At 39.2% G+C, this 14,602-nt stretch overlaps 1 protein-coding gene across 1 annotated transcript in view; it reads right to left on the bottom strand.

Annotated features, from left to right (window-relative positions):
* VAV3 (vav guanine nucleotide exchange factor 3) overlaps positions 1-14,602 on the bottom strand; it is a 434,748-nt gene that overhangs the window by 85,439 nt on the left and 334,707 nt on the right. Inside the window, exon 20 of the mRNA XM_070779927.1 lies at positions 3,887-4,023. Within this exon, the coding sequence (XP_070636028.1) occupies positions 3,887-4,023 (137 nt within the window). The remainder of the gene's footprint in view (positions 1-3,886; positions 4,024-14,602) is intronic.

Genomic DNA, 14,602 nt, shown 5'->3' with positions numbered 1-14,602 from the left:
TTGCGATAAAGAGTAGCCCGTGCTCACCAAAACTAGAGAAAGCCTTTGCAAAGCAATGAAGACCCGGCACAGCCAAATAAATAAAGAAAATCATTTTAAAAGAACAAACAAATGATGCTGGAACACACTGAATCCAGAAGCAGAAAAAAAAAATCTCTTTAATTATCATATATAAAAATAGCTCAACATCATAAACCTAAATATAAAACTTAAAACTATAAAGCTTCTAGAAGAAAACACAGGGAAACATCTTTGTAACTTTGGGGAAGGCAAGGATTTCTTAGATATTTACAATGCTCATAGTGTGATTCACAAAGGAACAAATTAACAAATTGGGCAACATCAAAAGTAAACACTTCTGCTCTATGAATAACATTATTAAGGTAATAAAAAGGCAAGCCAAAGGGTAGGAGAAAATATATGGAAAGAATCTAATTTATCAAGGATTTGTATCCAAAATATATGAGACTCTCAAAATTCAATGATTAAAAGCACACAACTCATTAAAAAATTTGACAAAATATTAGAACATCAGTGAAGTTATATGTGTGGTAAATAAGCACAGAAAAAGATGCTTAATATCAGTAGCCAGGGAAATGTAAATCAAAATCACAATAAGATACTACACATCTGTTAAACAAATCTAGGAAGACTGACCATACACAAAACTGGTAAGGATACGCAGCACCTAAAAGTATCTTATACAGCTGGTGGAACTGTAACAGGATAAAGTTACTTAGAAAAACAGTTTGGTAGTCTCTTAAAAAAATTAAACATATATCTAATTATGATCTTTCAGTATTCAGTATTGTAGGGCTTCCCCGTGCTCAGATTGTAAAGAATCTGCCTGCAGTGCAGGAGAACGGGGTTCGATCCTTGGGTCAGGAAGATCCCCTAGAGAAAGAAATGGCAACCCACTCCAGTATTCTTGCCTGAGAAATCCCATGGACAGAGGGGCATGGTGGGCTACAATCTATGGGGTCGCAAAGAGTCGGTGACGACTGAGCGACTGACACTTTGACTTTCAGTATTTACCTAAGAAAAACGAAAAGTATGTGTTCCTACAAAGACTTATACTTTAATGTTCACAGCACCTTGTTTGTAACAGCCCCAAACAGTAATAACCTGAAAGCCCCTCAACAGGCTAATGGATAAATTGTGCTATACCCATACCTAGAATAATCAACAACAATAAAAAGAACTTATTTCACTTGGCATTATGTCACTCAAGTTTTTCCATGTTTTTGCATATGCAGCATTTCCCTCTTTTCAAAGACTGGATAGTATTGCCCTATGTTATATAACACATTTTAATTTACTCAGTCATCCATTGATGAATATTTAGGTTGCTTCCAAGTCTTGGCTATACTCACATAAGGAATCAAAAATTGTCAAATTCAAAGAAGCAGAGAGTAGGATAGGGGTAGCCAAAGCCTGGGGGAAGGAGGAAATGCAGAAGACGTAATCAAAGGATACACGTTTCAGTCATGGAACATGAATAAGTCCTAGAATTCTACTATACAACACCGAGTTTACAGTTAGTAATACTGTACTATATACTTAAATATTTGCAAAGAAGGTAGACCTTATGTTAAAGCTGTTAATCATAAAATAAATAAATAAGATAGGATAGGAGAAAACTTTTAGAAGTGATGGATATGTTTATGGCATAAATTGTGGTAATAGTTTCAAGAATATATACTTATCTCCAAACTCAAGCTGCATGCATTAAACATGTACAGCTTTTTATATATCAATCAAACCACAATAAAGTGCTTTTAAAAAATGATAGAATTATTGTGGCTTCCCTCATAGCTCAGTTGGTAAAGAATCCACCTGCAGTACAGGAGACCCTGGTTCTACTCCTGGGTCGGGAAGATCCCCTGGAGAAGGGAAAGGCTACCCACTCCAGTATTCTTGGGCTTCCCTTATGGCTCAGCTGGTAAAGAATCCACCTGCAATGCGGGAGACCTGGGTTCGATCCCTGGGTTGGGAAGATCCCCTGGAGAAGGGAAAGGCTACCCACTCTAGTATTCTGGCCTGGAGAATTCCATGGACTGTATAGTCCATAGGGTCACAAAGAGTCAGATGACTGAGGGACTTTCACTTTCATTTCACTATTGTTAAACAAAGCAACATGGTTTAATCTCAAGATAATTATGTTAAGTGAAAGAAGCCATACAAAAAAGAATATGTACTATATTATGTCCTATATAAAATTCTGAAAAATGTAAACTCATAGTCTGAAAGCAGAACTGTGGTTGCCTGGTGGTGTTGAGGAAGGGCATGAGGGAGAAGGTTACAAAGGGCATAAGGGAGACTAGGGGTATGGGGAAGAGGTTACAAAGCAGCAAACAAAAACTCTGGGGCTGATCTCATCATCTTGATTGTAACAGTGCTTTCACTGATATGTACATGTGACAAAACTTATCCAATTCAACTGCACTTTCAATATGTGCATTTAATTATATATTGCAAAGTTGTTTTTAATGGCATTAGTAATCCAAGTAGGAATAGTTTCTGCAGGATACTGCATTACAAATAGGACATAAGGAGGCAGAGACTGAGGGCAGACTACTTTCTTAAGAAGCTCATCAGCTTTAAGAACAGGAAAAGAAGATGAGAGGGAGTGGAAGACTGATATAACCAGACAAAAAGTGGAGTTACATGTGCTTTAAGCTGGGAGGAGCCTGAGCATATTTATAAGCTGTAGAAAAGGAGCCAGTGGAGAGAATGAAATTGAAAATGTAGCGGTCAAGAGCCAACTGACGTAATGTGAGGACGGAATATCCAAGAAAAAGATAAGTCTTGAGTAAGACAAATCTTATGTATACACAAGCAGGCATGTTTTGTGGTTGCGTTGGGAAATGCAGGAGTGGATAGAAGAGTTAGAATCTGAGTCTGTGATTCTCTTCCTTTTTTTGGGAAGAATTAGGTATGAGAAGCGTAGGATACTGAAGAAGGTTGCTGGAACTCTAGAAAAGCCACTGGCTATAGAAATTGATATGTGGTTGGAGTTAGCTGTTCAACTTAGGGGCATTCTTCTGAAACAAGATGGCAGACAATAAGATGCTTTTGTGCAAACAAAGTAGCTACCATTTACACATGTACATGATGGATTATTATCCAACAATCCTTTTCTGCTCTCTGTTTACCCCTAGAAAACTTCACTCATGTGCTAAGCTTTCTGGTGATTCCACTCTTTTCTCCCTTGATTCACAATAGACTTATAACACTCTTTAAGTTTGTTGGGAGGTATTTCTAACATATGCATGAAAATACAGAATAATTTAATGAACAGCAATTTTGACCATCCACCTCTATTCGATCATTACACTCTACCATATTTACCTCATTAAACAAAACCCTTGAACCAAAGCAGGCTAACTGGACAAGAGAGTTCATCACCAGCAAACATCAACATACTCGCTCACTTGTCACAATTTACTTATTTTGTAAATAATACCCAGAGCAAATACTCTGATAATTTCAGGTATTACTGTGGGTAGATACAATTGGCCAGCAATGGCCTCTGGAAAACTAGTTGGTAGTTCCCCTGAAGTAAAGTGCTAATATGTTAGAACTGTGTGAATTAGATCATACCCAAAGTCTTGGGTTTGGAAAAAATGCTGTCAATGCATGGATTTTTAATATAAATGATAATTCTGATTCAGAGCACAGATACTATTTTCTTTAGTGTTTGTTAACACTCATTGCCACTTCAGCATTGGTAAATTTGAGGGTGGTTAATAAAAAATATTTTTCTTCACGTCATGTAAAATTTCTGAAGCTGAAAGTATGCAATCAGTTCTAAAGACAAGAGCTTTGGTCTCCAAGAAGTAATAAATCATCTGTTAAATCTAAAACACTGTAATGTGAACAGTACCTGCCAAAACAGACTGTGTGCATCTCCTCTCAGAAGTTCAACTGTGTCCCCTGCCTGAATGTGTAATGGGGGTCCTTCATGAAGAGCGGGGGGCGGCGTTCCACTGTAGCTTCTAATAGCCTGCATCTTTGGTAAACCTGAAAATAAACAACACAACTCTTAGGATTATGAAAATAATAAAGTGTGAAATCCAAATGTATTTCTTAAAAAAAAAAACAACAAAGCCATTAGGAACATTAAAGAGTTTTAATAGCACCAAGCCCAAGGAAACATACGAGGTAACCACAATGGAATGCTTTTCAAGTTTCTCATTATTTGAGATGGTAATAAAATAAGACACATATTTATCCCCTGATTCCTTATACATTTTTCCTCTCCCTCACCATCAATCTCTTTTTAGTTGAAAAAATATTTCTCTTTCAGCTGATGCCTACTTCATAAAAAACACATCAAGTATAGTTTAACGGAAAAGAATCAATTTTTTCATCAATTCTGTCCTTTCTGCCTATTACTTTCCTCTTGGGCATTGGCTGATTTCATCATGAAGGAAGCCCACCCTTTCTGTGTATGTATCACATTGCCCAGTATAAGGCTCATATCTTAAGGTTATCTTTGTAATTCAAAACAAAAACGGTGATGGATGTGCCACTGCAGTCCTTAAGACATTTATATGGAGAAATTCTTCAGGCTCAAATTTAGGCTTGCAAAACGACACAATAAAGGGAATGTGTCTAAGCCAATAGCATCAACAGTACTTGAAATACTGATCCAGGCCTTTTGTTGTATTTCTTGGAATTTCATTTTTGTGAACAGCAGCTTCAATTGCACCCAGGCCTGACTGCACCGACACGGCTTCCAAATGCACCACATCCCAGTCCCCTTTTCATCTGGAGGTGAAACTGCTCCTGCCAACAAGGCTGATTGTGCAAAACACGGTATCTGTTGCACATTGAAGGATTTAAGCTATTGTTTATTACACTTCAAGACTTTTTATTCTAAAGATTAAACACAAAGACGCTATAACTGGCTGAAATTGTGGCACTCAATAGAGGAGGATGAATGACCGTCATTCAGTTCTAAGTGTCCAGGTTACCTCAAAAGGACCTCTGTGTCTATATGAAATGCTCCAGCAAAAGGTTGAATAAAGTCCCCCAAATCATTTCTTAATAACCACCCAGCAGGGGGTGAGGAGAAAACAAGTGTGGCTATAAACTAAACAGAACTGACAAGTTTTATTCAGCACTTCCTTATCAGCCCAGTCCATCAGAAGACAGAAGGGCTGAAAAGCAATGCACCCTCCACCCCATTTAACAGCTGTAACTGTCGAGACGTGTTTTGAGTTGCCACATCTCCCCTTTGCTTCAGTTCTTGTGCCACAGAACCCCGAAGCGATGACTTTGATCCCACATCTCTCATGGAGTTTCCCCACCAGATGGTAGAAGGCGGTGGCACCCTTAAACAAACAGCAGACATTGTCTTTTCCAAAATGAGAGAACTCTTCTCGGTTAAGTGTTTATCAGACTCACTCTTAACATACTATACCTGAGTGTGTGTGCGTGTGTGTTAGTCACTCAGTTGTGTTCAACTCTGCGGCCACATGCACTGTAGCCCACCAGGCTCCTCTGTCCATGGGATTCTCCAGACAAGAATACTGGCGTGGGTTGCCATTCCCTCCTCCAGGGGATCTTCCCAACCCAGAGATTAAACCCAGGTTTTCTGTATTGCACGCAAATTCTTTATTATCTGAGCCACCAGGGACACCCGTATTTGACTACAGAAAGCTTATTTTACATTTTTTATTAAGATACTGTGGTTAACATAAAATGAGACCTAACCATCCCATGCATACCAAAACAGATTTAGAAGTTTAATAGATGGAAGAGGATGCTAAAATATAATTTTTCAAATGCAGCATAGTTTGCATGATAATTATTCCATGTTGAGGGGCCAGAGTAAGCCTTGGTGTGCAGTAAGCCTTGGTTTTACTGAGCATTTCTAGGGCAAGAAAGGCATTTTGTTCAGTAGGCTCCCTTGATAATTTTGTTTTTATGTCAATTTTTAAATAAAGGCTGAAGACAAAAAGAAGAGTTTTTAAACCTGAAAGAGCTGATGTGGCCTTAAATACCGGGATCAGTTGAATGACAGGAAGGGCCCTGGCCTTCACTGCAATTGTCTCTGTAGACAAAGATCCACAGGGACAAAAAGAAGCAGTGCCATGTGAGAAATGGTGGGAACAGCAATTCTCTTATTGCCGATGTGCCCAAGTTACTCATTCTCAAGAAGAAATGATTGAAAATGCATAGACTTAAAAAAAATATGGAACACTTCATGAATTTGTGTGTCATAAGAAAAATTAAGTTTGATGACATTTCACCAACCAAATATAGGTTATGGATTAAAATCCAGAATGCCCAGGCTATACAAAAAGGCTGTGAAATAGGTATGGAGCAATGTTGAATTATTTATGCTTTTCAATGGACTAAAATGTTGACAACATATGACCTAGTAAAATCATAATATTTAAAACTGAAAATAGTACATATATTAACATACTTCAGTCAAATAATGAGACCTAAGTACTAGTCTTAGGATTTACTTGACTAAGCAGTCTTTGGAATGATGGACTTGGTTTTCATAGTCTTGTTTATTCCTTATTTTTTCATTTACTCTATTTTTTCTGCTATTACTTTCTTCTTGGTTATGAGCTTCATTTGAGGAGTTGATTGAGTAGCACACAAGCACAGAGTATGTTGCTGATCTCATTCCTTAGACAAAAATTGTGTGACCCTTGCCAAGAATATGGTTGAGCCCAGGTAATAGTCAAAGGAGATTGCTACTAGCCTGAATTCAGCCATACCTGATTTGCCAGATATGTTTACTTGACTCATATGCTTTTCAGTGGGATGAGTTATAAATTTATAGTATAATGGAATTTATATTTTTGGTCACTTGTTAGGATCATCTTTGGCTATTTATTTCTCGTTGGTCAGCATATCCCATTTCAGGGTGACCTGTCAAGGCTACAGGGCAATAGAGATTGAAAAGGTGAAAGGAGTGAAGCCAGGGCACAGTGACACCATGAATTCTGACAGTCTGCCCCTCGCCTCTGATGCCTGCACAAGGAGGGGTTCTACAGTACTAGTGGGACGAATGGTTGCTTTCCAAAAGGCCCTTTTGTATTCCTTTCTTTTATTAAAAAAACAAGACAGTGACATTGCCAAAAAAGGTGAAAATAATCACATTAACTGATAGATAAAAATGCAATTAAAATAAGAGAGGGAGTGGGTTAAACTTCATGTCCGCACTCAGCCATCAGTATAATTGTTGACATAATCTACTGCCGCAGCAGGCATTCACACCTCGTAAATGAGATCAAGAATGGAGGAGAAACTAGATTTATAGATGTTCATATTTAGAATAGTCATTTAGTGTTAATTTAGTATAGGTTGTCTTCTCCCCTTATAAAATATTCCTGACAGGTTTTAACCTCTGTTTAAAAATGTCCAGGACAGAACATTCACTACCCACGTCCCCGTGACAACTCAGTCATTGTTGCATATAGTTTATTAACAAGCTCTATCTGAAACTTACTCAGAACTTTCTCTAACTTCTCTCCATTGACCTGCCTCTTTCCATCTGGAATTACGCTGAACAAGGCAAATCTCCTTTTTATAGACTAGACTTTCAAAATTTGTTCAGGCTTAAAATCCCTAGTTTCTTATTTGAAAAAAAAAAGAAATTCTTATTTTCCTTTGGTTATCCACCCTTCGAGGGATTCTGAGATGCAACATGGTATAAAACTACAAAAGCAGAACTGTAATTTCCCTCACTGATATGGACCCATCAGAAATAAGTGGCTAAATGTTATTCTAAAAAAAAACTGATTAAAACATATAAATTCCATTACATGATAAACTTATAACTCACTGCAGAAAGCTGCTTTATTCTTCTCAGGTAAACATGGATGTAATAGTTGTTTACTTTCTATTCTAGAACTGAATTTCTAATGGATATGTTGGTATAATTACAAGGCTGCTTATCAAAATCTGAAAAGTTATATTGAAACTACCTTCAGATATTAAATGCAAAATGATCATATGTAATGCCAACATACACAGTTGAGCAATCGTGGGGTTTTCCAAAACTTTATATAATCAATAATCTTTATCCAAGGGGATATCATTAAAATGGCTGAGACAAAACAGATCTCTGTCCAAATGTTTAGTTATTTCAGCTTATTTTATTCCCTTCAACATATGCTTTGCTATATGGCTAACTGTGTCCTTAATATAATACATAACTTGTAGACAATTGTGCCCTTTAACTTTTGTTCATATTGGCAATGGCTGTCTGGGGAGGCCTTACAAATAGCTGTGAAAAGAAGAGAAGCAAAAAGCAAAGGAGAAAAGGAAAGATATAAGCATCTGAATGCAGAGTTCCAAAGAATAGCAAGGAGAGATAAGAAAGCCTTCCTCAGTGATCAATGCAAAGAAATAGAGGAAAACAACAGAATGGGAAAGACTAGAGATCTCTACAAGAAAATTAGAGATACCAAGGGACCATTTCATGCAAAGATGGGCTCAATAAAGGACAGAAATGGTATGGACTTAACAGAAGCAGAAGATATTAAGAGGAGGTGGCAAGAATACACAGAAGAACTGTACAAAAAAGATCTTCACGACCAAGATAATCACGATGGTATGATCACTCATCTAGAGCCAGACATCCTGGAATGTGAAGTCAAGTGAGCCTTAGAAAGCATCACTACGAACAAAGCTAGTGGAGGTGATGGAATTCTAGTTGAGCTATTTCAAATCCTGGAAGATGATGCTGTGAAAGTGCTGCACTCAATATGCCAGCAAATTTGGAAAACTCAGCAGTGGCCACAGGACTGGAAAAGGTCAGTTTTCATTCTAATCCCAAAGAAAGGCGATGCCAAAGAATGCTCAAACTACCACACAATTGCACTCATCTCACACGCTAGTAAAGTAATGCTCAAAATTCTCCGAGCCAGGCTTCAGCAATACGTGAACCGTGAACTTCCAGATGTTCAAGCTGGTTTTAGAAAAGGCAGAGGAACCAGAGATCAAATTGCCAACATCTGCTGGATCATGGAAAAAGCAAGAGAGTTCCAGAAAAACATCTATTTCTGCTTTATTGACTATGCCAAAGCCTTTGACTGTGTGGATCACAACAAACTGTGGAAAATTCTGAAAGAGATGGGAATACCAGACCACCTGACCTGCCAAATAAGAAATCTGTATGCAGACCAGGAAGCAACAGTTAGAACTGGACATGGAACAAGAGACTGGTTCCAAATAGGAAAAGGAGTACGTCAAGGCTATATATTGTCACCCTGCTTATTTAACTTATATGCAGAGTACATCATGAGAAACGCTGGACTGAAAGAAACACAAGCTGTAATCAAGACTGCCGGGAGAAATATCAATCACCTCGGATATGCAGATGACACCACCCTTATGACAGAAAGTGAAGAGGAACTAAAAAGCCTCTTGATGAAAGTGAAAGTGGACAATGAAAAAGTTTGCTTAAAGCTCAACATTCAGAAAATGAAGATCATGGCATCTGGTCCCATCACTTCATGGGAAATAGATGGGGAAACAGTGGAAACAGTGTCAGACTTTATTTTTGGGGGGCTCCAAAATCACTGCAGATGGTGATTGCAGCCATGATATTAAAAGACTCTTACTCCTTGGAAGGAAAGTTATGACCAACCTAGATAGCATATTAAAAAGCAGAGACATTACTTTGCCTACAAAGGTTCGTCTAGTCAAGGTTATGGTTTTTGCTGTGGTCATGTATGGATGTGAGAGTTGGACTGTGAAGAAGGCTGAGCACCGAAGAATTGATGCTTTTCAACTGTGGTGTTGGAGAAGACTCTTGAGAGTCACTTGGACTGCAAGGAGATCCAACCAGTCCATTTTGAAGGAGATCAGCCCTGGGATTTCTTTGGAAGGAATGATGCTAAAGCTGAAACTCCAATACTTTGGCCACCTCATGCGGAGAGTTGACTCATTGGAAAAGACTCTGATGCTGGGAGGGATTGGGGGCAGGAAGAGAAGGGGACGACAGAGGATGAGATGGCTGGATGGCATCACTGACTCGATGGACATGAGTCTGAGTGAACTCTGGGAGTTGGTGATTGACAGGGAGGCCTGGTGTGCTGCGATTCATGGGGTCACAAAGAGTTGGACGTGACTGAACTGAACTGAAAATCAGACAAGGACCCCACATCATCCTTATGCAGGAAGAATTAGCAAAGAGAAGAATCAGAAATATTAAAATGATGGTTTTACTCCAGTATTGTCACGCGGTTCTGGTTAAATAAAACTGAAGCCAATGTAATTATGTGGAACACTAGAGTTTTCTAAAACCATACAGAAGTATTTTTAAAAAGGGGATCTGAAGCAAGATTTCCTTTCAAATCTGAATTCAATACCAGTAAGAGTGACATATGCCAAGAAAGGATTTCAAGTGTACTTTTTAAAAAGAAGTTAATTCTAGGTAGAGTTCTATTGGAAAGTTGCTAGATATAAACTATTTCACTGGTAATTTTCACATAAAGCCTCAATGAACTTAGCCTACTGTACCTTTATCAGCCACTGTGGCTTCTGAGAAGAATGACTGCCACAGCAGAGATCAGTATCTATTCAGGAGGCTGATATGACTGCCCTAATGCAATGGGCTTCCCCAGGGCCATAACTTAGAGCTGAGAATTGTGTACTAGATAAATGAGCTGTCCATAACGTGCTGGCCTTTCACCTCTGAGGCCTAATTTAAAATCTAAACACTTGCACATTTAAAAAATAACTAGTTTTGCAGGATGTCAGAGGATATGGTTGGTTTATTCTGGGAAACTGATCACAAGCATAAAATATTCATTCATTCCTAAATGTCTCAAGCACTCCTAAGTGCAGGGCATGGTGGTCTGAGAAGGGAGGAAGGCCAAGCTTCCCACCCACAAAAAGCCTATAGTCCACTGAATACACAGGTAAACTAACACAACAATACAATCAGGCACAGGCTCTTGGTCAAGGGGAACTTTTTCCAAATATGCCTATTAATAAAAATTTGAGGCAACTGTTTTGGTAAGTCTTCAATTGTTCTTGTTGTTCTTTAGTCACTAAGTTATGTCCAACTCTTTGTGACCCCATGGACTGTAGCCTGCCATGGTCCTCTGTCCGTGGGATTTCCCAGGCAAGAATACTGGAGTGGGTTGCCATTTGCTTCCCCAGGGGATCGTCCCAACCCAGGGATCGAACCCATATCTCCTACACTGGCAGGAAGATTCTTTCCCACTGAGCCGTAGGACCCTGAAATAAGTATTTTATCTTTGCTGTACGTGTCCTAAGTGAAGAGGGAATCACATTCTCCTGGGGACAGGTGCAAGCAGCATGACTAATATCTGTACTGTCTGGTATCTTGCCAACTAAATCCTCTTTGCCATCTAGGCTCTTCCTGACACAAGTTTACAATCTACCAGCAGGTCTGACGATCAGGTTGAGTCAACTGAGCTTCTGGCAAGTGAGGCAGACTGGGATACTGGACTTCCCCTGCCCGTCACATCTTCCAGGGCTCTTCCCAGTGAAGCAATGACTTTCATTCATTTACTGCTCTTTACGGAGGAACAAAAGGAGCCTTATCATGGAAACCATCTGTTACAGCAGAAGTAGATGATTTGGTGGAGAAAAAAACCTGGAAACTGGTCTAAAGAACTAATTGTTCACAGAGGGAACACACCCTATCAATGATTTCGAAAATTTTCACTCAGAGAATCCTGCTTTACTTTTGTGAACAATGATGAGTCAAATGAAGGAGACAGCATTGCCACTGCTCATATAAAAACAAGCATCCAATAGGGAACCTTTCTTCCAACTTTATAAACACTGACTAGTCACTCCTTGGCACTATTTACTGGTGTATTAGTAAATGAAGGGTGAAAGATATAATACTGCCTTTTGCAAACCTCTTCCATTTATTAAAAAGATTTTAAAGACTACCAATTATAACAGAACTGTAAAATTTCATGTGTTATTCTAAAATTCATGCAAATTTAACACTCTGTTCTATTGAATCAGTACGTTTTAGTGGCCAAAAATATTAGGTTTCCCCAAAATCATTAAATAAAATCAAAGCTCTAAAAGCACATGCCAATTTGTTAGACCCCTAGAAAACAATCTCTAATAGGGGTAGAAAGAGACTCATTTGAGGAACAGTCTCAGCCAGGTCAGGATCTTCTTTAAAAACAGAAAAATAACACAGTTACACAACTTCAAGCTAAGAGCTCTGTCGCCTAGACCAACCACCTCAGTTTCTACCTTATAAAACTCTTAGACTGGCCTCCTAATTCAGTCCTCTAGGCTGTAGCTAGTCATTCTCTGCAACCTACAGGGAACAAGACCATTCAGGTATGACCTAAATCAAATACCGTACGATTATACAGTGGAAGTGACAAACAGATTCAGGGATTAGATCTGATAGAGTGTCTGAAGAACTATGGACAGAGGTTCGTGACATTGTATAGGAGGCAATGATCAAAACCATCCCCAAGAAGAAGAAATGCAAAAAAGCAGAATGGTTGTTTGAGGAGGCCTTACAAATAGCTAAGAAGAGAAGAGACGTGAAAGGCAAAAGAGAAAAGGAAAGATATATCCATCTGAATGCAGAGTTCCAAAGAATAGCAAGGAAAGATAAGAAAGCCTTGCTCAGTGATCAATGCAAAGAAATGGAGGAAAACAACAGAATGAGAAAGACTAGAGATCTCTTCAAGAAAATCAGAGATACCAAGGGAATGTTTCATGCAAAGATGGGGACAATAAAGGACAGAAACAGTACGGACTTAACAGAAGCAGAAGATATTAAGAAGAGGTGGCAAGAATACACAGAAGAACTATACAAAAAAGTCTTAATGACCCAGATAATCACGATGGTGTGATCACTCACCTAGAGCCAGACATCATGGAATGTGAAGTCAAGTGGGCCTTAGGAAGTATCATGAACAAAGCTAGTGAAGTGATGGAATTCCAGTTGAGCTATTTAAAATCTTAAAAGATGATGCTGTGAAAGTGCTGAGCCTAGTTTGTATGTCAACAAATTTGGAAAACTCAGCAGTGGCCACAGGACTGGAAAGGTCAGTTTTCATTCCAATACCAAAGAAAAGCAATGCCCCAAAATGTTCAAACTACTGCACAATTGCACTCATCTCATACGCTAGCAAACTAATGCCCTAAATTCTCCAAGCTACGCTTCAACAGTATGTGAACCGAGAACTTCCAGATGTTCAAGCTGGATTTAGAAAAGGGAGAGGAACCAGAGATCAAATTCCCAACATCCGTTGGATCATAGAAAAAGCAAGAGAATTCTATAAAAACATCTACTTCTGATTCCTTGACTACACTAAAGCCTTTGACTGTATGGATCACAACAAACTGTGGAAAATTCTTCAAGAGGTGAGAAAACCAGACCACCTTACCTGCCTCCTGAGAAACCTGTATGCAGATCAAGAAGCAATGGTTAGACCCAGACATGGAACAATGTACTGGTTCAAAACTGGGAAAGGAGTATGTCAAGTCTGTATTATTTTCACCCTGCTTAGTAACTTATATGCAGAATACATCATGTGAAATTCTGGGCTGGATGAAGCCCAAGCTGGAATCAAGATTGCTGGGAGAAATATCAATCACCTCAGATATGCAGATGACACCACCCTTATGGCAGAAAGCAAAGAACTAAAGAGCCTCATGATGAAAGTGAAAGAGGAGAGTGAAAAAGTTGGCTTAAAACTCAACATTTAAAAAACTAAGATCATAGCATCCGGTCCCATTATTTCATGGCAAAGAGATGGGGAAACAATGGACACAGTGACAGACTTGATTTTCTTAGGCTCCAAAATCACTGCAGATGGTGACTACACCCATGAAATTAAAAGACACTTGCTCCTCAGAAGAAAAGTTATGACCAACCTAGACAGCATATTAAAAAGCAGAGACATTCCTTTGCCAACAAAGGTCCGTATAGTTAAAGCTATGGTTTTTCCAGTAGTCATGTATGGTTGTGAGAGTTGGACCATAAAGAAAGCTGAGTGCCGAAGAACTGATGCTTTTCAACTGTGGTGCTGGAGAAGACTCTTGAGTCCCTTGGACTGCAAGTAGATCAAACCAGTCCATCCTAAAGGAAATCAGTCCTGAATACTTATTGGAAGGGCTGAAGCTGAAGCTCCAATACTTTGGCAACCTGATGTGAAGAACTGACTCACTAGGAAAGATCCTGATGCTAGGAAAGATTGAAGGCAGGAGGAGAAGGGGATGAGAGAGGATGAGATGGTTGGATGGCATCACTGACTCGATGAACATGCATTTGAGCAAGTTCTGGGAGTTGGTGATAGACAGGGAGGCCTGGGTGCTATAGTCCATGGAGTCACCAGGAGTCCAACACTGAACTGATGAACTGAGAGAATAGGTCTCCAGATACCAACTGATAGGTATTTGTGGTATTTGGGGATCATCCGAATCCCTGCTGGGTATAAAGTGTTGTTATCCTGAGGAGCAGAAAAAGAGGAGAGGAGCTCTCTTCAAGTAAGGAAAGGACTGAGAGCTCCCAGTGGGGTTGGGTGTGTTGTTTTGTGCTGGTCTCAGCTTTGATAGCTCAGTTGGTAAAGAATCACCTGCAGTGCAGGAGACCCCGGTTTGATTCCTG

This window comes from Bos indicus, chromosome 3 (assembly GCF_029378745.1).
Source record: "Bos indicus isolate NIAB-ARS_2022 breed Sahiwal x Tharparkar chromosome 3, NIAB-ARS_B.indTharparkar_mat_pri_1.0, whole genome shotgun sequence".
Lineage (NCBI taxonomy): Eukaryota > Metazoa > Chordata > Mammalia > Artiodactyla > Bovidae > Bos > Bos indicus.
This window is presented reverse-complemented; position numbering and strand designations above follow the sequence as displayed.